At 43.8% G+C, this 25283-nt stretch overlaps 1 protein-coding gene across 5 annotated transcripts in view; it reads left to right on the plus strand.

Annotated features, from left to right (window-relative positions):
* Positions 1-25283, plus strand: part of smg6 (SMG6 nonsense mediated mRNA decay factor) — a 417242-nt gene that overhangs the window by 246073 nt on the left and 145886 nt on the right. The window contains exon 14 of one of the 5 annotated variants that reach the window (XM_041197159.1): positions 602-817. The exons of the other annotated variants lie outside the window; for them this stretch is intronic. Within the exon in view, the coding sequence (XP_041053093.1) occupies positions 602-664 (63 nt within the window). The 3' untranslated portion in view covers positions 665-817. Of the gene's footprint in view, positions 1-601; positions 818-25283 lie in introns of those variants that run through there. 5 annotated transcript variants of the gene reach the window in all.

Consider the following 25283-nt stretch of genomic DNA (forward strand, 5'->3'; position numbering starts at 1 on the left):
TACACTTGGAGGTATGACTCCCACAATGATGAGACTTCAAGATCCGCCTGGTTACCTTTGCTAACCTTGATGGCCATTTTGTTGGTTTTTGGGCGCATGAATAATACTTGAATACTGTTCCCCACGCAGAGGCTGAAGCAGCAGTCAGGGTTAGGTAATAGCACGTGTAAACAGGTACATTTTCAAAATTAACTGAACAGTTGTTTTACTCTTAATGATGATACTTACTTTGGGCTTGCAATGTGACCAGTCATGAGGAGGTTAAACACAACCTCTATCATGACCACCATGAGAGAAAGAGGATGATTCCAGTCACCCAACCACCCACACTGCTGGCCCTGGAGCTGCAGTGTACACAACAGGCCTTCACAGCTGTTTCTCCAAATAGACTGTCATACCAAAGTGTTACATTAACCTTTTGGGGACTGTATGATTAGATTTTCTAAAAAAATGTTGTCTTCATTTTGAACACTGAGTTCTTTTTATTGAGAATCATTGTGGGTCAGCTGCAGTACGATGCTATTGTTTCGCATGGGACCCTGCAAAACAACTTGTTTTGTTGGAGGGTCCCAATTGAAACCTTTCCTCATCTCTTTTTCAGACACTGCTGGACCTGTTCTGCATCTCTGCCGATTTCTGTTATTTTCTTTTTATTTTAATCTAAGGTGGATTTCTGTGTTTGGGAACTTAAAGGAACCTCTTGTCTCGTCGAATCATGCACCAGAGAAGGAGGCCATTGACTCATTGTGTCTGTGCCGGCATTTTCAAAGAACTATCCAAATAGTCCCACTCATCTGTTTTATCCTTTTCAAGTATTTACCCAATTCCCTTTTGAAGGTTGTTATTGAATTTTCTTCCACTGCCTTTTCAGGCAGTGCATCACAACAACTCACTGTGTAAAATAAATTCTCCCAACTTTCCTTTGAATTTTTTGCCAACTGTCTTTAATCTCTGTCTTTGATCTCTGTCTTCTGGTGACTGACCCTCCTGCCAATGGGAAAGGTTTCTCCCTATTTACTCTGTCAAAAAACACCTTCATCAAATCTTCCCTTAACCTTCTCTGATCTAAGCAGAACAATGTCATTCTCAATTCTCTCCACATAACTGAAGTTCCTCATCCTTCACTCTGTTATCATCCTGGTAATTCTCCTCTACACCCTCTCAAAAGCTTTGATATCCTTCCTAAAGAGTGATGTCCTGAAGTGAACACAATACAACAGCTGAGGCCTAACCAATGTTTTATAAAAGTTTAACATAACTTCCTTGCTTTCGTACTCTATGCTCCTATTTTTAAAGCCAAGGATCCATATGCTTTCTTCAACAACTTCCTCAATTTGTTCTGCTTTTTCCAAATATTTGTTAATGTGAAGCCCCAGGTCTCTCTGCTCCTACAGTCCCTTTAAAATTGTACCATTTAGTTTATATTATCCTCATTCTTTTCCAAAATGCATCGCTTCACACTTCTCTGTATTCAATTTCATCTGCCACATGTCTGCCCACTTCACTAGTTTGCCTATGTTCTCCTGAAGTCTGTTATCATCATTATTGTTTACTACATTTCCAAGCTTGTGCCAGCTGAAAACCTTGAAATTACGGCTCCTATACCCAAGTCCAGGTCATTGATGTCTATCATAAAGAGCAGTGGTCTGAAACACCACTGTGTACTTCCCTCCAACCTGATAAACAACCGTTAAGGACTGCTCTCTCAGTCTGTATGTACTTATACAAGGGCTCCAGTCCAGTGTTGAGCATGCTAATTGGTGATTTTGATTTGATTTAGGTTTTCAGTCTGTTTTCAGAATGCGATGGTGGAATATCCCTTTAAGAACTGCTGCAGTGCCATTTCAGAAAAGCAATCTGTATTACTGATAAACAGATTTTAACACTTTAGCAGCAAGCAGACAGACATTGGTCACTTTTTTTAGATGATGCTCTTTCACCCTGGATGAAATAATGTAAGAACAGAAAAAAGGGAGATTTCTGTCTCTCTCAGGCTGTGTCAGTAATTGAAGTGCTAATATAGTGATCCCAACTACAGATAAAACAATCCTTTAGCTTAAATGTTATAAAGAGAAGAAAAAAATCATATTATTCTTTGGCTCTTCCCCAGGTTTACTAGGTTGGTGAGATGCCAATATGGACCCCCCTTCCTTTGCCCCCTCCCCACCACCTCTCCTCCAGTGCACAGCCTGACCCCATTTCCATCTGGGAGCTTGACACAGGGACTGGCATGATTATGGCCTGTCCCACAAATTGGATGTGTATGGAAGGCGAGTTTAGGACTGGATGGGTATAAAGTGCAATACTCAATTTCAAAGAACAAAATATACATTTTTTAAAAAGCAAGATGTCAGATGATTAAGGAAGGCCCCTAATCCACAGTGTCAAGCTTGAAAAATCGTCATTTGTGCAGGTAGCTGACAGAAGCATTCTTGCAGGTGTTCTGAATGATGTTTAGTAGTCAGAGGGTTAAAGGCAAACAGTTAAGGACTTAGATATAAATCAGTCTCCTTTATTAGGATTCAAGTATTTCATTACTCCTCGGGGAGTGGGATAAATACAGTGTGGCTGTATGAGGTAGTGTAACATTATTTGAATTCATTAAGCTTTTAGAATGATTGAAGCTCTTTAAAATTGATTTATAAGCTTTTATTGCCACATTCCTGTAGAAACTTGCCCTTTCCTTTCTGTTGGCAACTGATGCAAGATGCTACACAACCATTAATCATTTGTCAGGGCTGAGCTTCAATTTGTACCCATTGTCAAAAGGGTTTCTCTCTGCTTCAGTTTTACTTAAGCTGATTCTATTATTTCAACCTTGTCATTTATTTTCCCAACAGCTTGTTTGTCAATCCAGGATGAATTTTATCTTGAGTGAACTGCTCAAGTGTCATATGTTTGTCAATTAATGCCTGATTAATGGGATGCACAGAAACAGGAGTAGGCCATTCAGCCCCTTGAGTCTGCTCTGCCATTTGATAAGATCCTGGTTGATCTGATCATGGTCTCAACTCCACTTTCTTGTCTGCCTCCCATTGTCTATCAAAAATCTATCCAACTCTGCCTTCAGCAAATTCAATGACACAGCCTCCATTGCACTCTGGAGAAAAGAATTCCAAAGACTAATGATCCTCTGAGAGAAAAAAAAAATTCTCCTTACCTCAGTCTTAAATGGGAGACCTCTAATTTTTAAACTGACTCGCCTACAAGAGGAAGCATTGTTTCAGCATCCCCTCAGGATCTTACATGTTTCAATAAATCATCTCTCATTCTTCTAAACGCCAACGGGTAACAAGAGTAGGTTTTTTTAAATGCACTCTTAGGATGTGAATGTCGCCTGTAAAACTGGCATTTATGCCCATCTCTAATTTCCCTGAAAGCGTGGCGATGGGTCATCTTAAAGCAGCTTGCCCGACCACTGCAGAGGGCAGTTAGTGTGGAACTGGAGTTGCGTATAGGCCGGACCAGGTAAGGACAGCAGGTTCCTTTCCCTAAAGGACCCAAGTGAACCAGTTGGGTTCATTATGACAATTCAGCAGCTCAGCTTTTTCCCAGATTTTTAAAAAAAAATTGAATGGAAGTTCTCAACTGCCATGGTGGGATTTGTACTCTGGATGGTTAGTCTGCTGCCACCATTGGAGGGGTCATGATGCTTGGACTGGTCATTACTGTAACCAGGAAATGTAGCTCTTCTCATGTACATTGAGCATTTCATTGGTCAGGGAGCATTGAGCAAGAGAGAGAGGGAAGTAAGATTGAAGAGAGAGACTTTTAGGAGGCTTTTGAAGGGGGCTAGGGACGTGCCAGTGCAGAGATGCTGCAGAGAATTTTGGAAGGCTCAGCCATAGTGACCCATGGTGCGGGGGGGTGGTGTGGTGCAATTGTGTGCACAAAAACGTGGCTGACTGCCAGGACTCAAAGACACAGGAAAGGAAAAGAATCTTTTTGTTTCCCAGGGGTACAGTTCAGCTTAGCAGTAAATCTTTTAGTGCACATGAGGACGCAGAGGTGCATCGGAGATGACCACTGGAACCGTGAGATATACATCATATTTTCCCAAAATGCTGTCTTTAGCTCACTTGAGTTGCATCACACAATCTACCTGCAGGAAATTCTGATCAAAATCTTGCACAGTTCCTTTGTTGTCTTGCCTTGCTGCCTGACAATAATAAGAATGTAAGAAGTAAGAGCAGAAGTAAACCATGTGGTCCTCGAGTCTGCTCCACCATCCAATATGATCATGGGTGATCTATCTCAGTCCACTTTCCTGCCCATTCCCTATATCTTATGATTCTGAGAGATCAAAAGTCAATCCAAGTCAGTCTTAAATATACTCACCAATGGCACATCCACAACCCTCTGGGATAGGGGAGGTGGTGGCATAGTAACATTGTCACTGGACTGGTAATCCAGAGACCCAGGGCAATGCTCTGGGGACCATGGCAGATGGTGAAATTTGAATTGAATGAAAACCTGGAATTAAAAGTCTGATGATGACCATGAAACCATTGTGGATAGTCGTAAAAAATCCATCTGGTTCACTAATGTCCTTTAGGGAAGGAAATCTGCCGTCCTTACCTGCAGTGGCCTACATGTGCCTCCAGCCCCACAGCAATGTTGTTGAGTCTTACATGCCCTCTGAACAAGGGCAATAAGGGAAGAGCAATAAATGCTGGCTTAGCCAGCGATACCCAAATCCCATGAACGAGTAATTAAAAAAAGACAATTCATTCCAGAGATCCACAGTCTTTGGGGTGAAGAAATTTCTCCTTATCTCAGTCCAAAATGATTGACCCCTTATCCTGAGACTGTACCGCTGTGTTCTAGATTTCCCAGCAAAGGGCAACAACCTCTGTCTACATTGTCAAGCCCCATCAGAATCTTATATAGTTCAATGAAATCACATTTTGTTCTTCCAAACTCCAGAGAATATAGGCCCAATTTACTCAGCTTCTAATCAAAGAAGCAGCTGGGGTATAATGTAGGAAAATGGGAGGTTGTCCACTTTGACAGGAAGAATAGAAAGCAGAATATTATTTAAATGGTGAGAGACTGCAGAATGGTGCAGTACAGAAGCAGTCCATGCCCATATGCAGCAAGACCCGGACAACGTTCCGTCTTGGGCCGATAAAATGGCAAGTAACATTCACACCACACAAGTGCCAGGTAATGACCATCTCCAGCAAGAGAGAATCCAACCATTTCCCCTTGACATTCAGTGGCATTACCATTGCTGAATCCCCCACTAACAATATACTGGGGGTTAGCATTTACCAGAAAGTGAACTGGAGAAGCCATATAAATACTGTGGCTACAAGAGCAGGTCAGAGTCTGGGAATTCTGCAGAGAGTAACTGACCTCCTGACTCCCCAAAACTTCTCCACCATCTACATGGCACAAGTCAGGAGTGTGATGGAATACTCCCCGCTTGTCTGGGTGAGTGCAGATCCAACAATACTCAGGAAGCTCGACACCATCAGGACAAAGCAGTCCACTTGATTGGCACTCCATTCACCACCTTCATCGTTCACTTCCTCCACCCCAACGCACAGTGGCAGCAGTATCTACCATCCGCAACAGGCACTGCAGCACCTCACCAAAGCTCCTTCAACAGCACCTTCCAAACTCGCAACCTCTATCACCTAGAAGGACAAGGGCAGCAGATGGATGGGAACACCACCACCTGGAAGTTCTCCTCCAGCACAGACTCTATGGGGCAATTGGCCTCCTCCTGTACAGTAATGACACTATAACTCTCAATGGCTCCAAGTCACTCACCATCCTGACCTGGAAATATATCGCTGTTCCTTCACTGTCGCTGAGTCAAATCCTGGAACTCCCTTCCAAAAGGCACTGTGGGAGTACTTGCACCACATGGACTGCAGTGGTTCAAGAAGGCAGCTCACCACCACCTTCTCAAGGGCAATTAGGGGTGAGCAATAAATGCTAGCTTAGCCAGCGATGCCCACATCCCGGGAAAGAAAAAAAAGTACAGAACCATCTGGGTGTCCTAGTACATTTATCACAAAAAGTTAGCATGCAAGTGCAAGTAGTTAGGAAGGCAAATGGAATGTCGGCCTTTGTTGCAAGGAGTAAACAAATAGGGAAATTTTGCTACAATTGTACAGGGCTTTGGTGAGACTGCACCTGGAGTACAGTGTACCGTTTTGGGCTCCTTACTTGAGGGAGATACTTGCATTGGAAGCAGTTCAGAGAAGGCTCACAAGCTGATTTCTGGGATGAAGGGATTCCTTTTTGAGGAATGGTTGAGCAGATTGGGCCTATACTCATGGAGTTTGGTAGAAGGAGAGGTGATCTAATTGAAATATAAAATTCTGAGGGGACTTGCAGGGTAGTTGCTGAGAGGATGCTTCCTCTCATGGAGGAATTGAGAACTAGGGGGCAGTTTCAAAATAAGGGGCTTCCCATTTAAGATGGAGATGAGGTATTTCTTCACAGAATCACACAGTGCAGAAGAGGCCCTTTGGCCCATCGAGTCTGCACCAACATGAGAGAAACACCTGACCTACCTACCTACCTAATCCCATTTACCAACACTTGGCCCATAGCCTTGAATGTTATGACATGCCAAGTGCTCATCCAAGTACTTTTTATAGAATGTGAGGCAATCCGCCTCCACCACCCTCCCAGGCAGTGCATTCCAGACCGTCACCACCCTCTGGGTAAAAAAGTTTTTCCTCACATCCCCCCTAAACCTCCTGCCCCTCACCTTGAACTTGTTTCCCCTTGTGACTGACCCTTCAACTAAGGGGAACAGCTGCTCCCTATCCACTGTGCGCATGCCCCTCATAATCTTGTACACTGCGATCAGGTCGCCCCTCAGTCTTCTCTGCTCCAACGAAAACAACCCAAGTCTATCCAACCTCTCTTCATAACTTAAATGTTTCATCCCAGGCAAAAAATTTGTTAGGCATGACCTCCCTCTGACAAAGCCATGCTGACTATCCCTGATCAAACCTTGCCTCTCCAAGTGGAGATAGATTCTCGCCTTCAGAATTTTCTTCAATAGTTTCCCTACCACTGATGTGAGACTCACTGGTCTGTAGTTCCCTGGCTCATCTCTACAACCCTTCTTAAATAGCAGAACCACATTTGCTGTTCTCCAGTCTTCTGGCACCTCCCCTGTGGCCAGAGAGGAATTAAAAATTTGGGTCAGAGCCCCTGCGATCTCCTCCCTTGCCTCCCTCAGCAGTCTGGGACACAAATAATCCGGACCTGGAGATTTGTCCACTTTTAAACCTGCCAACACCTCCAATACCTTGTCACTTCCTATATCAATTTGCTCAAGAACCTCACAGTCTCTTTCCCTGAGTTCCATACCTTCATCCTCATTCTCTTGGGTGAAGATGGATGTGAAGTATTCGTTCAACACTCTACCGATGTCCTCTGACTCCACCCATAGATTGCCCCCTTGGTCCTGAATGAGCCCTATTCTTTCCCTGGTTATCCTCTTCCCACTGAAGTACTTATAGAATATCTTGGGATTTTCCCTACTTTTACCAGCCAGAGCTTTCTCATATCCCCTCTTTGCTCTCCTAATTGCTTTCTAAAGCTCCACCCTGCACTTTCTGTACTCCGCTAATGCCTCTGCTGATTTGCTCCCCTTGTACCTGCTAAAATCCTCTTTTCCTTCTCATTGTATCACCGAATCTCTCAGCATAGAAGAGGCCCTTTGGCCCGTCGAGTCTGCACGACACATAAGAAACACCTGACTTACCTACCTAATCCCATTTACCAGCACTTGGCCCATAGCCTTGAATGTTATGATGTGCCAAGTGCTCATCCAGGTACTTTTTAAAGGATGTGAGGCAACCCGCCTCCACCACCCTCCCAGGTAGCACATTCCAGACCGTCACCACCCTTTGGGTAAAAAAGATTTTCCTCACATCCCCCTTAAACCTCCTGCCCCTCAACTTGAACTTATGCCCCCTTGTGACTGACCCTTCAACTAAGGGGAACAGCTGCTCCCCAACCACCCTGTCCATGCCCTCATAACCTTGTACACCTCGATCAGGTCGCCCCTCAGTCTTCTCTGCTCCAGCGAAAACAACCCAAGTCCATCCAACCTCTCTTCATAACTTAAATGTTTCATCCCAGGCAACATCCTGGTGAACCTCCTCTGCACCCCCTCCAGTGCAGTATCTTGAATATCTCTGGTCATCCATGGTTCTCTGGGCTTGTTACTCCTTCCTATCAGCCTAGAGGGAACATGTTGAGCCTGTACCCTCCCATTTCCTTTTTGAATGCACTCCACTGCTCTTCCCCACAAGTAACTGTTCCCAGTCTACCTTGGCCAGATCTTGCCTTATTTTACTAAAATCTGCTCTCCCACAATCCAAAACATTTTCTTGCAACTTGTCTATTTCTTTGTCCATAGCATGCTTAAATTGTACTATGTTGTGGTCGCTATCACTAAAGTGCTCCCCCACCAGCACCTCAACCACCTTCATTCCCCAGAATTAGGTCCAGCACTGCGCCGTCCCTTGTTGGACCCTCTACATATTGACCTAAAAAGTTCTCCTGTACACATTTCAAGAAATCCACTGCATCCAGGCCCTTAACACTATGTCTATCCCAATTAATGTTGGGAAAGTCTTCTCTAAAAGGGTCATTCATCTTTGGAATTCTCTTCTGCAGAGAGGGGTAGAGGCTGGGTCATTGAATACATTCAAGGCTGAATTAGATAGATTTTTGATTGACAAGTGAGTTAAGGGTTATGAGGTGCAGCAGGAAATTGAGTTAAGGCCACAATCAGATCATCCATGATCTTTTAAAATGGCGAAGCAGGCTCAATGGGCGAAATGGCCTACTCCTGCTCCTATTTCTTATGATCCTGTTTACAAGTTTCACAGCTTTTTAAAAAATATTCTGCTTTTCTGTCCTTACTGTCAAAGTGAATAAATTGATGCTATGCTATACTCCATCTACCATCTTGTTGCCCACTCACTTAACCTGTCTATATCTCTTTGCAGCCTCTTTGTGTCCTCCTCATAGCTTACATCCATCCTTGCTTACTAGAAGAGTTAAGGATAGTATTAGATTAAAAGCAGAGGCTTAAAATGTTGCCAAGAATTGTCGTAAGCCTGAAGATTGGCAATATTTTAGAAACCAACAAAGGGTGATCTAAAAGTTGATCAGAAGAGGAAAAATAGAGTATATGGGAGTAAACTATCCAGGCAAATCAAATCAAATTTAACTATTTTTGCTAAGTATATAAAAAGAGAGTAGCTAAGTTAAATATTGGTCCCTCAAAGGCTGACAAAGGAGAAATTATCATGAGGAAATGGTCGAGATGTTGAACAGATAGTTCATGTCTGTCCTCACAATAGAGGATACAAGTTACATACCATAAATAGAGGGTAACCAAGGGACTAATAAGAGCGAGGAACTTAAGGTAATTAATAACAGCAGAGAAAAAGTATTGGAGAAACTTAAGGTGCTAAAAGCCAACAAATCCCAAGGACCTGATGGTCTACAATCTAGGGCTCTCAGAGGTAGAACCATAGAACACTACAGCACAGAAAACAGGCCATTCGGCCCTTCTAGTCTGTGCCGAAATATTATTCCGTTAGTCCCATTCACCTGCATCTAGTCCATAACCCTCCAGACCTCTCCCATCCATGTATCTATCTAATTTATTTTTAAAACTTAAGAGTGAGCCCACATTTACCACGTCAGATGGTAGCTCATTCCACACACTCACCACTCTCTGAGTGAAGAAGTTCCCCCTAATGTTCCCCCTAAACCTTTCCCCTTTCACCCTAAAGCCATGTCCTCTCGTGTTTATTTGTCCTAATCTAAGTGGAAAGAGCCTACTCACATTTACTCTGTCTATACCCCTCATAATTTTGTAAACTTCTATCATATATCCCCTCATTCTTCTACGCTCCAAGGAATAAAGTCCTAACCTGTTTAATCTTTCCCTGTAACTCAACTCCTTAAGACCCGGCAACATCCTAGTAAATCTTCTCTGCTCTCTCTCAATCTTACTGATATCCTTCCTATAGTTAGGCGACCAGAACTGCACACAATACTCCAAAGTTGGCCTCACCAATGTCTTATACAACCTCACCATAACATCGCAACTCCTATACTCAATACTTTGATTTATGAAGGCCAGTATGCCAGAAGCTTTCTTTACAACCTTGTCTACCTGTGATGCCACTTTCAGGGAACTATGTATCTGAACTCCCAGATCCCTTTGTTCTTCTGCACTCCTCAGTGCCCTACCATTTACTGCATCTGTGCTACCTTTGTTTGACCTTCCAAAATGTAACACCTCACACTTTTCTGCATTAAATTCCATCTGCCATTTTCTGGTCCATTTTTCCAGTTGGTCCAGATCTCTCTGCAAGCTTTGAAAGCCTTCCTTGCTGTCCACAACGCCTGCAATCTTAGTGTCATCAGCAAACTTGCTGATCCAATTCACCACATTATCATCCAAATCATTGATATAGACAACAAACAACAATGGTCCCAGCACAGATCCCTGAGGCACACCACTAGTCACAGACCTCCAATCTGAGAAGCAATCATCCACTACCACTCTCTGTCTTCTCCTAATTTCGAATCCAGTTTACAACCTCTCCATGGATACCAAGTGTCTGAACCTTCTGAACTAACCTCCCATGTGGGATCTCGTCAAAGGCCTTACTAAAGTCCATGTAGACAACATCCACAGCCTTTCCTTCATCTACCTTCTTGGTAACCTCCTTGAAAAACTCTACAAGGTTCGTTAAACACGACCTACCACGCACAAAGCCATGCTCAGTATCCTTAATCAGCCCTTGGGTGTCCAAATAATTATATATTCGATCTCTCAGAACACCTTCCAATAATTTACCTACTACTGATGTCAGGCTCACTGGCCTGTAATTACCTGGTTTACTTTTGGAGCCTTTTTTAAACAACGGAACAACATGAGCTACCCTCCAATCCTCCGGCACCTCACCCGTGGCTAAGGACATTTTAAATATTTCTGCCAGGGCCCCTGCAATTTCTACACTAGTCTCCCTCAAGGTCCGAGGGAATATCATGCCAGGCCCGGGGGATTTATCTACCTGCAGAGATAGTGGATTCACTGGTTATGATTTTCCAAAATTTCCTAGATTCTAGAATGGTCCCTGTGGATTGTTATTAGCAAATGGAACACGGATAATTAAGAAAGGAGGGAGAGAGAAAATAGGCCAAGTAGCCTGGCATCAGTTGTCAGGAAAATGCTGGGACCTACTATTAAGAAAGACTTAGAAAATTATAGGATGATCAAACAAAGTCAACAAGGTTTAGTGAAAGAAAAATTTGTCAAGTTTATTAGGGCTTATTGAGGATGAACCTAGTTGGATAGATAAAGGGGAACCAGTAAATGTAGTATACTTGGATTTCTACAAGGCACTTGATAAGGTATCAGAGAATCACGTAAGGCTAATACAGAAGCTAGGGGCTAAAGAAGTTATGCGTAATATATTAGCATGGAGGAGGATTGGAAAATGGATAAGAAGCAGAGAGCAGTGGTAAAAGGTGTATTTTCCAGTTGGTAGGCTGTAACTAGTGGAGTGTCTAATAGATCAGTGCGGGGGCCTTAGGTATTTACAACCTTTATTAATGATTTAGACATAGAGACATAGAGTATAGTATCTTAAGGGAGACCAAAGCGGCTATAAAACAGTGAGAGAAGTGGCAAGGTATTGGAGAGCTGAGGAGCTATAAAAACAAGAGAAGTGGTGAGATTTCGAAGAGCAGAGAGGCTATAAAAACAGCGAAAGGGCAAGAGTTCGGAGAGCAGAGGGACTATAAAAACAGTGAGAGAAGTGGCAAGATGTCGGAGAGCAGGGGCTATAAAAACAGTGGGGGAAATAGTGAGATTTTGAAGAGCAGAGGAACTATCAAAACAGTGAGAGAAATTGTGAGATTTCAGAGAGCAGAGGAGCAATAAAAACAGCGAGAGAAACAGCGAGAGCTTGGAGAGCAGAGGGACTATAAAAACAGGAAGAGAAATAGCGTGATTTCGGCGAGCAGAGAGACTAAAAACTGCGAGAGAAACGTCGAGATTCGGAGAGCAGAGGGACAATAAAAACAGCGAGAGAAGCAGCAAGATTTTGGAGAGCAGAGGGACTATAAACATAGTGTGAGAAGTGACGAAATGTCGGAGAGCAGGACTATAAAAACAGTGGAGGAAATAGTGAGATTTTGAAGAGCAGAGGGACTATCAAAATAGTGAAAGAAATGGTGAGATTTCAGAGAGCAGAGGAGCAATAAAAACAGAAACAGCGAGATTTTGGAGAGCCAGAGGGATTGTAAAAAAGAGAGTGAAACAACGAGATTTTGAAGAGCAGAGGGACTATCAAAACAGTAAGAGAAATGGTGAGATTTCAGAGAGCAGAGGAGCAATAAAAACCGAGAGAAACAGCGTGATTTTGGCGAGCAGAGAAACTATAAAAACAGCGAGAAAAATGCCGAGATTTGGAGAGCAGAGGGACAATAAAAATAGTGAGAGAAGTGGTGAGATGTCAGAGAGCAAGGGCTATAAAAACAATAGGGTAAATAATGAGATTTTGAAGATCAGAGGGACTATAAAAACAGTGTGATTTTGGCGAGCAGTGTGACTATAAAAACGGCGAGAGCAGAGGGACTATAAGAACAGCGAGAGAAACGCTGAGATTTGGAGAGCAGAGGGACAATAAAAATGGCGAGAGAAACAGCGAGATTTCGGAGTGCAGAGCGATTGTAAAAACAGCGAGAGAAACAGCGAAATTTCAGAGAGCAGAGGGATTGTAAAAACTGCGAGAGAAACAGCAAAATTTCAGAGAGCAGTGGGATTGTGAAAACAGTGAGGGAAACAGCAAGATTTCAGAGAGCAGAGGGGCTATAAGAACAGCGAGAGAAATGCCGAGATTCGGAGAGCAGAGGGACAATAAAAACAGCGAGAGAAGCAGCGAGATTTCAGTGAGCAGAGGGAATGTAAAACAGTGAGAGAAACAGCGAGATTTCAAAGAGCAGAGGGATTGTAAAAACAGTGAGGGAAACAGCGAGATTTCAGAAAGCAGCGGGACTATATGAATAGCGAGAGAAATGCCGAGATTCAGAGAGCAGCGGGACTACAAAGACAGCGAGAGAAGCAGTGGGATTTCGGAGAGCAGAGGGATTGTAAAAACGGTGAGAGAAACAGTGAGATTTCGGAGAGCAGAGGGATTGTAAAAACAGTGAGGGACTATAAAAACAGCGAGATTTTGGAGAGCAGAGGGACTACAAAAACAGCGAGAGAAACAGCAAGATTTCAGAGAGCAGAGGTATTGTAAAAACGGTGAGAGAAACAGTGAGATTTCGGAGAGCAGAGGGATACAAAAACAGTGAGAGAAACAGTGAGATTTCAGAGAGCAGAGGGATTGTAAAAACAGTGAGGGAAACAGCGAGATTTCAGAAAGCAGAGGGACTATATGAACAGCGAGAGAAACGCCGAGATTCAGAGAGCAGAGGGACAATAAAAACAGCGAGAGAAACAATGAGATTTCAGAGAGCAGAAGGATTGTAAAAACAGCGAGAGAAACAGCGAGATTTCAGAAAGCAGAGGGACTATATGAACAGTGAGAGAAACGCCGAGATTCAGAGAGCAGAGGGACTATAAGAACAGCGAGAGAAGCAGCGAGATTTCGGAGAGCAGAGGGATTGTAAAAACAGCGAGAGTAGCAGTGAGATTTCGGAGAGCAGAGGGATTGTAAAAACAGTGAGGGAAACAGCGAGATTTCAGAAAGCAGAGGGACTATATGAACAGCGAGAGGAACGCCAAGATTCAGAGAGCAGAGGGACAATAAAAACAGCGAGAGCAACAATGAGATTTCAGAGAGCAGAGGGATTGTAAAAACAGCGAGAGAAACAGCGAGATTTCAGAAAGCAGAGGGACTATATGAACAGTGAGAGAAACGCCGAAATTCAGAGAGCAGAGGCACTATAAGAACAGCCAGAGAAGCAGCGAAATTTTGGAGAGCAGAGGGACTATAAGAACAGCGAGAGAAGCAGTGAGATTTCGGAGAGCAGAGGGATTGTAAAAACAGTGAGGGAAACAGCAAGATTTCAGCGAGCAGAGGGACTATAAAAACAGCGAGAGAAACAGCAAGATTTTCAGAGAGCAGAGATACTAGAGAAACAGCGTGATTTCGGCAAGCAGGGAGACTAGAGGTGAGTTTGGAGAGCAGAGGGACAATAAAAACAGCGAGAGAAGCAGCGAGATTTCAGAGAGCAGAGGGATTGTAAAAACAGCGAATGAAACAGCGAGATTTCGGAGAGCAGAGGGATTGTAAAAACTGTGAGGGAAACAGTGAGATTTCAGAGAGCAGAGAGACTATAAAAACAGTGAGAGAAACAGCAAGATTTCGGAGAGCAGAGATACTATAAAAACAGCAAGAGAAACAATGTGATTTCGACAAGCAGAGAGACTAAAAAAAGGCGAGAGTTTGGAGAGCAGAGGGACTATAAAAACAGCGAGAGACGCAGCGAGATTTCAGAGAGCAGAGGAATTGTAAAAACAGCGAATGAAACAGTGAGATTTCAGAGAGCAGAGGGATTGCAAAAACAGCGAGAGAAACAGTGAGATTTCGGAGAGCAGAGGGATTGTGAAAACAGCGAGATTTCAGAGAGCAGAGGGATTGTAAAAACAGCGAGAGAAATTGCGAGATTTCAGAGAGCCGAGGGACTACAAAAACCGTGAGGGAAGCAGCGAGATTTGAGAGAGCAAAGGAATTGTAAGAACAGTGAGGGAAACAGCGAGATTTCAGAGAGCAGAGGGACTACAAAAACAGGGAGAGAAACAGTGAGATTTCGGAGAGCATTGGGACTGCAAAAACAGCGAGAGAAACAACGAGATTTCAGAGAGCAGAGAGATAGTAAAAACAGTGAGGGAAACAGCGAGATTTCGGTGAGCAGAGAAACTATAATCACAGCGAGATTTCAGAGAGCAGAGGGACTGCAAAAAGAGCGAGAGAAACAGTGAGATTTCAGAGAGCAGAGGGACTGCAAAAACAGCGAGAGAAACAGTGAGATTTCAGAGAGCAGAGGGACTGCAAAAACAGTGAGAGAAACAGTGAGATTTCAGAGAGCAGAGGGACTGCAAAAACAGCGAGAGAAACAGTGAGATTTCAGAGAGCAGAGAGACTAAAAACAGCACGATTTCAGAGAGCAGAGCGACTATAAAAACAGTGAGGGAAGTAGCGAGATTTCGGAGAGCAGTGGGGCTAGCCGCTGCTGCTGCCTGTGGGCTGCATTCGGAAACTGATATCGAATTTGACATCACAAGGAAGTCGTAAATTGTTTGGCTGGTGTGTATTGCTGCTTTTGTACTGAGTCTTAACTGGCAGATTAAATAGAACTAAAATATGAAGTATTAGAAGGAAGAAATGAGTAACATGACTATTATCTTTTATTTAAAAGTAAGATTTATTACAACAAATATGTGCATCAAGTATTTGTAGGATTTATCAGCACTAGTAAGGTTTATTAATATAAGTGAGGTGTATTAACATTGGTAAGGTTTTTTAGCAGTAGCAAACTGTTGCTAAAACACTAGTTAGGCCACATCTGGGGTATTGCGTGCAGTTCTGGTCATCACACTATAGGATGGATGTGATTGCACTAGAGAGGGTGCAGAGAAGATTCACCACAATGTTGCCTGGGCTGGAGCGTTTCAGCTATGAAGAGAGACTGGATAGCCTGGGTTGTTTTTCCTATGAGCCGAGGAGGGACCTGATTGAGGTATATAAAATTAATTATGAGGGCTATAGGGTAGATAGGAAGAACCTCTTCCCTTGGTGGAGGGGTCAATAACCAGGGGACATGGATTTAAGGTAAGGGGCAGGAGGCTTAGAGGGGATTTGCTGAAAAGTTTTTTCACCCAGAGGGTGAGGGTATTTGGAACTCACTGCCTGAAAGGGTAATAGAGGTGGGAACCCTCACAACATTTAAGAAGTATTTAGATGAACATTTAAAATGCCATAGCTTACAAGGCTACGAGCCAAGTGCTAGAAAATGGGATTAGAGTAGATGGGGGCTTGATGACCGGTCTGGACATGATGGGCTGAAGGGCCTCTTTCCATGCTGTAAAGCCTATGACACTACAACACTATAACTGATAAATAAAGGAATGGCAGGTCAGCTCCAACCTCGAGAGTGCACGTCCTGTGCAATGTGGGAACTCTGTGTCCTGGACTACCATTTGTGCAGGAAATATTTTCAGTTGCAGCAGCTTGAGCTCTGGGCTTTTGAACTTGAGAAACAGCTGGCGTCACTGCAATGCATTTGTAGGACTGAGAGCTACTTTGACAGCATGTTCCTAGATGGTACTCCACATCTTAAGAGAATGCAGTGAGAGAGGGCATGGATGACCATCAAACAGTCAAAAAATGACAGGCAGGTAGTACACTTTGTAGTGCACCCTACTCTCCAACCAGTATTCAGTTCTGAATACTGATAAAAGCGATGATTCATCTGGAGAATGCAGCCAGAACCGAGCTCATGGCACTGCGGGCGGCTCAGCTGTACAGCGGGTACAAGGAAGTCTGGAAGGGAAATAGTGATGGGTGATTTGATAGCTAGGGAAATAAAAAGGGGTTTCCATGGCCACAGATGTGAATCCAGGATGGTGTGTTGTTTCTCTGGTGCCAGGGTCAAGGATGAGTGGCTGCAAAGAACCCTTGAGGGGTGAGGGTGAACAGCCAGCAGCCGTGGTCCACATTGGTACCAGTGACATAGGTAGAAAGAGGGATGTGGCCCTGCAGTCTGAATTTAGGGGGTTGGTGGGAAATTAACAAGTAGGACCTCAAAAGTAGTGATCTCCACATTACCACCGGTGCCACGTGCAAGCGAGTACAGAAACAGAAGGATAAAACAGAAGTATGCTGGCTGGAAAAATGGCGCAGTAGGGAAAGCTTTAGATTCTTGGCACATTGGGTTCTTGGGGAGATGGCAGCTATACAGCCTAGACGGGTTGTACTTAAACAGAATCGGGACTGAGTTCTTTGCATGCTGTTTTGCTAGTGCTGTTGGGGAGGGTTTAAATTAACTCATCAGGGGTGTGGGAACCAGGTGATAATATTGAAGAGGAATACCAAGGTCCATTGAATATGGAAGAGACAGATAGCACTAGAGTAGGGAATAGTAACTTAATAGGTGGGGTCAAAGTAATAGAGTCCAAATCAGGGTTACTCTGCATGTATGCGAATGCACAGAGTGTGGCAAATAAGATTGGTGAGTTACAGGTGCAGATTGCCATGTGGAAATATGAAAATGTGGCTAAAACAGAGACCTGGCTCAAAGAAGGTCAGGACTGGGTGTTAAATATCCCTGGATACAAGGTGCTCAGGAAAGTTAGGAAAGAGAGAAAAGGGGGAGGGGTGGCAGTATTGATAAAGGAGAGCATTGCAGTGCTGGAGAATGAGGATGCCTCTGAGGGATCAAGGACAGAATCTATTTGGCTGGAGCTCAGGAGCAAAAAGATGCAATTACATTGCTCAGTGTTATTTATAGGCCACTGATTAGTGGGAAGGAAGTAGAGGAATGAATTTACAAGGAAATTACAGAGACGTGAAAAATTTAGAGTGTACTTATAATGGGAGACTTTAGTTATCCAAATATACACTGGGATAGTAGTAGCGTAAATGGCAGTGAAGGGCAAGAGTTCCCAGAGTGTGTTCAGGAAAATTTCCTACCGTGTGTTTCCAGTCCAACAAGGAAGGAGACATTTCTAGACCTGGTTCTTGGGAATGAGATGGGCCAAGTAAATCAAATGTCAGTGGGAGAACATTTGGGGGACAGTGATCAGTGTACAGTAAGGTTTAGGCTAACTTTGGAAAAGGACAAAGAGTAATCCAGAGTAAGGAAAATTAACTGGGGGAAAGCCAACTTCAGTGGGGATCTGGGCTGAACTCTCTTCTTCAAAAAACAGTGGAAGCAGAGTCTTTAAATATTTTTAAGGCAGAGGTAGGTAGATTATTGATAAGCAAGGGGGAGCTGGTGAAAGATTATCGAGGGTAAACAGTAATGTGGAGTTGAGGTTACAACCACATCAATCATGATCTATTGAGTGGCAGAGCAGGACCGAGTGGCCTAATCCTGCTCTTAGCTCATATGTTCATGTGAATAAATTGGAGTCATAGGTTGACAGGAAAAACAGTAGCTGATCGATGGGCTTCAAAGAAGAGATAATTCGGGCACAGCCAAGGTATATCCCTCTGTAAGGGAATGACAACGGCAATCGCAGCCCTGTTGAACCTGCAAAGTCTTCCTTGCTAACATCTAGGGGCTAGTGCCAAAATTGGGAGAGCTGTCTCACAAATGAGTCAAGCAACAGCCTGACATAGTCATCCTCACAGAATCATACCTTACAAATAATGTCCCAGACTCCACCATCACCATCCCTGGGTACATCCAATCCCACCGGCAGGACAGACCCAGCAGAGTGGTGGCACAGTGGGATACAGTAGGGAGGGAGTTGCCCTGGGAGTCCTCAACATTGACTCCGGACCACAAGAAGTCTTATGGCATCAGATCAAACATGGGCAAGGAAACCTCCTGCTGATTACCACGTACCACCCTCCCTCAGCTGATGAATCAGTGCTCCTCCTTGTTGAACATCACTTGGAGATTGCACTGAGGGTAGCAAGGGAGCAAAATGTACCCGGGGTGGGGGACTTCAATGTCCATCACCAACAGTGGCTTGGTAGCATCACAACTGACCGAGCTGGCTGAATACTAAATGACATAGCTGCTAGACTGGGTCTGCAGCAGTGGTGAGGGAACCAACAAGAGGGAAAAACATACTTGACCTCATCCTCACCAACCTGCCGGCCATAGATGCACCTATCCATGACAGTATCGGTAGGAGTGACCACCGCACAGTCCTTGTGGAGACGAAGTCCTGCCTTCACATTGAGGATACCCTCCACCGTGCTAAATGGGATAGATTTAGAAAAGATCTAGCAACTCGACTGGGTAGCCATGAGGCGCTGTGGGCACAGCAGCAGAATTGTACTCGAACACAATCTGTAACCTCGTGGCCTGGCATATCCCCCACTCTACCATTACCATCAAGCCAGGGGATCAACCCTGGTTCAATAAAGAGTGCAGTAGAACATGCTAGGAGCAGCACCAAGTATACCTAAAAATGAGGTGTCAACTTGGTGAAGCTATAAAACAGGACTACTTGCGTGCCAGACAGTATAAATAGCAAGGGATAGACAGAGCTAAACGATCCTACAACCAACGGATCAGATCTAAGCTCTGCAGTCCTGCCACATCCAGTTGTGAATGGTAGTGGACAATTAAACAACTCACTGTGGGAGGTGGCTCCACAAATATCCCCATCCTCAATGATGCAGGAGCCCAGCACACCAATGCAAAAGATAAGGCTGAAGCATTTGTAACAATCTTCAGCCAGAAGTGTCGAGTGGATGATCCATCTTGGCCTCCTCCAGAAGTCCCCAGCATCGCAGATGCCAGTCTTCAGCCAATTCAATTCACTCCACATGATATCAAGAAAGGGCTGAAGGCACTGGACACTGCAAAGGCAATGGGTCTTGACAACATTCCGGCAATAGTACTGAAGACTTGTGCTCCAGAACTTGCTGCGCCCCTAGCCAAGCTGTTCCAGTACAGCTACAACACTGGCATCGACCCGGCTATGTGGAAAATTGCCCAGGTATGTCCTGTACACAAAAGCAGGACAAATCCAACCCGGCCAATTATTGCCCAATCAGTCTACTCTCAATCATCAGTAAACTAATGGAAGGGGTCATCAACAGTGCTAGCAAGTGGCACTTGCTCAACAATAACCACCTCACTGACACCCAGTTTGGGAGGCCAGGGCCACTCAGCTCTTCACCTTGTACAGCCTTGGTTCAAACATGGACAAAAGAGCTGAATTCCTGAGGTGAGGTGAGCATGACTGCCCTTGACATTAAGGCAGCATTTGACCAAGTGTGGCATCAAGGAGCCCTAGCAAAACTGGAGTCAGTGGGAATCGGGGTTTCTGCTGGTTGGAGTCATCTAGCACAAAGGAGGATGGTTGTGGTTATTGGAGGTCAGTCATCTCAGCTTCAGGACATCACTGCACAAGTTCCTCAGGGTAGTGTCCTAGGCCCAACCATCTTCAGCTGCTTCAATGAGCTTCCTTCCACCATAAGGTCAGAAGTGGGGATGTTTGCTGATGATTTCACAATGTTCACCATTTGCCACTCCTCAGGTACTGAAGCAGTCCATGTCCAAATGCAGCAAGACCTGGACAACATCCAGGCTTGGGCTGACAAGTGGCAAGCAACATTTGCGTCACACAAGTATCAGGCAATGACCATCTCCAACAAGAGAGAATCTAACCATCACCCCTTGATGTTCAATGGTATTACCATCACTGAATCCCCTACTATCAACACCCTGGGGGGGTTACCATTGACCAGAAACTGAATTGGACTAGTCATATAAATACTGTGGCTACAAGAGCAGGTCAGGGGCTAGGAATCTTGTGATGAGTAACTCGCCTCCTGACTCTCCAAAGCCTGTCCACTATCTACAAGGCACAAATCAGGAATGTGATGGAATACTCCCCATTTGCTTGGATGAGTGCAGCTCCTACAACACTGAAGAAGCTGGACGCTGCCCAGGACAAAGCAGTCCACTTGATTGGCACCACATCCACAAACATTCACTTCTTCCACCACCAACGCACAGTAGCAGCAGTGTGTACCATCTACAAGATGCGCTGCAGGAATTCACCAAGGCCCCTCAGACAGCACCTTCCAAACCCATGACTGCTACCACCTAGAAGGACAAGGGCAGCAGATAGCTGGGAACAGCACCACCTGGAAGTTCCACTCCAAGTCACTGTCCATCCTGACTTGGAAATATATCACCGTTCCTTCACTGTCGCTGGGTCAAAATTCTGGAACTCCCTTCTTAACAGCACTATGGGTGTACCTACTCCACATGGACTGCAGCAGTTCAAGAAGGCAGTTCACCACCTTCTCAAGGGCAATAAATGCTGGCCCAGCCAGTGAATCCCACATCCAGTGAATGAATAAAAAAGAAGGGAAAGGTAGGGCAGAAATCCGCAGCTCCTTGGATAGAAATTAAGATAAAGAAGAAAAAGTGTGCTTATGACAGATGTCTGGTAGAAAATACAATTGAAAACCAAAATGAATATAGAAGGTTCAGAGGGGAGATGAAGAAGCAAATAAGAGAAGCACAGAGGGGATATGAAAAGAGACTGACAACCAACATATGAGGGAATCTCAAAGTCTTCTGTTGTTATATAAATAGTAAAAAGGTGCTAAAAGGAGGAGTAAGGATGATGAAGTATCAGAAAGGGAATTTACACATGGAGGCAGAGGGCATTCCTGAAGTGCTAAATGAGTACTTTGCAGCTGTCTTTACCAAGGAAGAAGATGCTACCCTGGCCATGGTAAAAGAGGAGGTAGTTCAAACACTAGAAGGATTTAAAATTGAAACAGTAGAGGTGGGTTATCTGTACTTAAAGTTCATAAGGCACTGGACTGGATAAGATGCATTCAAAGATACTGAGGAAAATTAGAGTGGATATTAACATAGAAAATAGGAGTATGTCATTCAGCCCTTTGAGCTAGCTCTGCCTTTCAATATGATCATGGCTGATCCTCTATCTCAACACAATACTCCCACTCTCTCCCCATACCCGTTGGCACCTTTAGAGTCCAGAAATCTATCTATTTCCTTCTTAAATACATTCACTGACTTGGCCTCCACAGCCCTCTGTGGTAGAGAATTCCACATGTTCGCCACCCTCTCAATGAAGAAGTTTCTCTTCATCTCAGTCCTAAATGGTCTATGCTGTCTCCTGAGACTGTCACCCTTTGTCCTAGACCCCACCCCCAGCCAGAGGATACATCATCCCTGCATCAGTCAGTCCGTCCCTGTCAGAATTTTATGCGTTTCAATGAGATCCCCTCTCATTCTTCTAAACTCCAGTGAATACAGGCCTAGTCGGCCTAATCTCTCCTCATACGACAATCCTGCCATCCCAGGAATCAGTTTGATGAACTTTTATTGCACTCCCTCTATGGCAAGTATATCCTTTCTTAGGTAAGGATGCCAAAACTGCACACACTACTCCAGGTATGGTCTAGCCAAGGCCCTGTACAGCTGCAGTAAGACATTGTCGCTCCTGTACTCAATTCCTCTCGCAATGAAGGCCAACATATCACTTGCCTCCTTAACTGCTTGCTGCACCTGCATGCTTGCTTTCACCAACTGGTGGACAAGGGCACCCAGGTCCCTTTGTATGTCAACGTTTCCCAACCTATCACCATTTAAATAATACTCTGCCATTCTATTATTCTTGCTGAAGTGGATAACTTCACACTTATCCATGTCATACTGCATCTACAATGTATTTGCACACTCACTCAACCTGTCTAAATCACCTTGAAGCCTCTTAACACCCTCCTCACCACTCACATTCCCACCAAGCTTTGTTTCGTCAGCAAACTTGGAAATATTACATTTGGTTCTCTCAGCCAAATCATTGATATATATTGCGAATAGCTGGGGCTCAAGCACTGATACCTGCAATACCCCACTAGTCACCACCTGCCACTCCAAAAAAGACCTACTTATTCCTATTCTCTGTTACCTGTCTGCTAACCAATTCTCAATCCATGCCAATATAGTACCCCCAATCCCATGCGCTTTAGTTTTACACATTAATCTCTTATGTGGGACTTTATCAAAAGCTTTTTGAAAACCCAAATACACCACATCCACTGGCTCTCCCTTACTATCCTGCTGGCTCCATCTTCAAAAGCTACAGTAGGTTTGTCAAACATGATTTTCCTTTCATAAATCCAAGTTAACTTTGTCTAATCCCATTGATATTTTCTAAGTGTCCTGTTATCACATCCTTTATAATAAGCTCTTGCATTTTCCCTACTACTGAGATGTTAGGCTAACCGGCCTTTAATTCCCTGTTTTCTCCCTCCTTTTTTAAATAGTGGGGTTATATTTGCCACCCTCCAATCTGCCGGGACTATTCCAGAATCTACAGAATTTTGGAAGATGACAACCAACACATCCACTATTTCCATGGCCACCTCCTTTAGTACCCTGGGACGTAGATTATCAGGCCCACAATTATTTCCAGCACTATTGTTTTAGTAATGCTAATTTCCTTCAATTCCTCCTTCTCACAAGAGCTTTGGTTCCCTAACATTTCTGGGAAGTTACTTGTGTCTTCCTCCATGAAGACAGAACAAAAGTAGTTGTTTAATTGCTCTGCCATTTCCTTGTTCTCTATTATAAATCGTCCTGTTTTGGGCTGTAAGGAACTTACAGTTGCTTTCACTAATCTTTTTCTTTTTACATACTTACAGGAGATTTACAGTCCACTTTTATGTTCCTTACAAGTTTACCTCATACTCTATTTTTACCCTCTTAATCAATCTCTTGGTACTCCTTTGCTGAATTCTAAACTGCTCCCATTTCTCAGACTTACTATTTTTTCTAGCATCTTTATATGACTCCTCTTTGGATGTCCTCTGGATATCCTTAATTTATTTTGTTAGCCATGGTTGGGCTGCTTTCCTATGTGTTTATGCGCCAGAAAGGAATGTATAACTGTTGCAATGCATATACTCGTTCCTTACATATTAGCCATTGTCTATCCACCATCATGCCTTTTAATGATGTTCCCTAATCTATCTTAGCCAACTCATCCCTCACACCTTCGTCGTGTCCTTAGTTTAGATTTAGGACCCTAGTTTTAGATCAGACTACTTCACTTTCTATCCAAATGCCGAATTCTATCATGTTATGGTAACTGTTCCCTAAAGGACCCTGCACAATGAGACTATTAAGTAACCCCTTCTCCTTGTACAATAAAGTGAATTGCAGAGGCACTAGCCATAATTTTTCAGTCTTCCTTCAACTCGGAGTGGTCTGGGAGGACTGGAGAATTGCAAACATCACACCCATGTTCAAAAAAGAGTTTAAAGTTAAGCCCAGCAACTACAGGCCAGTCAGTTTAACTTCAGAGGTAGGGAAACTTCTAAAAACAATAATTCGGACAAAATTAATAGTCACCTGTTGTGTTTTTATAGTGATACTAAAGGCACCATAAGGGATTGTGTAAACATGTTAAGGGTTCATTTATTTCAACAAGGCCTATGAGAACACATAGACAAAGGTAGAAAACTTGAAGGCATCAGCAGCAGAGCTGTGTGTTCTGTGCTCTGCTCACAGTCCAAAGTGAAACTTAGACTGGATTACATGATGCCTTCTAGTGATGGCATACTGCTATCCCTTAAAGGTATATTCCAACAACATGGACAAATGCGGATAAATTAAGGAAAGCCAGCAAGGATTTCTTAAGGGAAAATTATGTTTAACTAACTTGCTGGAGTTTTTTGAAGAGGTATCAGAGAGGGTTGATGAGGGCAATGCTGTTGATGTGGCTTAGATGGACTTCCAAAAGATGTTTGATATAGTCCCACACAACAGATTTGCGAGCAAAATTATAGCTCATAGAATAAAAGAGACAGTAGCAGCATGGATACAGCATTGGCTGAGTGACAGGAAATGGAGAGTAGTGGTTAATGGATGTTTTTCTTGCTGGAGGAAGGTTTGTAGTGGAGTTCCCCAGTGTCAGTGTTGGGACTCTTCCTTCTCCTGATATATATTAATGACCTAGACCTTGGTGTACGGGGGATAATTTCAAAGTTTGTGGATGTCACAATCTTGAAAGCATTGTGAACTGAGAGGAGGATAGTGTAGAACTTCGACAAGTTGGCGGAATGGGCAGACAGGTGGCAGATAAATTTCAATGCAGAGAAATATGAATGTTAGAGAGACAATATAAAATAAAGGTACAACTCTAAAGGGGATGCAAGAGCAGAGGCACATGAGCACATATGTGGATTAGTCTTTGAAAGTGACAGGACAGGTTGAGAGCACAGTTAATAAAGCATACAGTATCCTGGACTTTACTATAGGGACATAGAGTACAAGCGCAAGGAGTTCACCCTCAGCTGGAGTATTGCTTCCAGTTCTGGGAGGCGCATTTTAGTTATGAAAATAGATTGGAGAAGTTGGGACTGTTTTCCTTAGAGAACAGAAGATTGGGAGATTTGATAGAGGTATGAAAAATCATAAGGGACCTGTACAGAGTAGATAGGGAGAAACTGTTTCCACTCAGGATTGAGAACGAAGGGCACAGGTTTAAAGTAATTAGTAATAGTAGCAAAGGTGATATGGCAAGA

This window comes from Carcharodon carcharias, chromosome 10 (assembly GCF_017639515.1).
Source record: "Carcharodon carcharias isolate sCarCar2 chromosome 10, sCarCar2.pri, whole genome shotgun sequence".
NCBI classification, from domain to species: Eukaryota; Metazoa; Chordata; class Chondrichthyes; order Lamniformes; family Lamnidae; genus Carcharodon; species Carcharodon carcharias.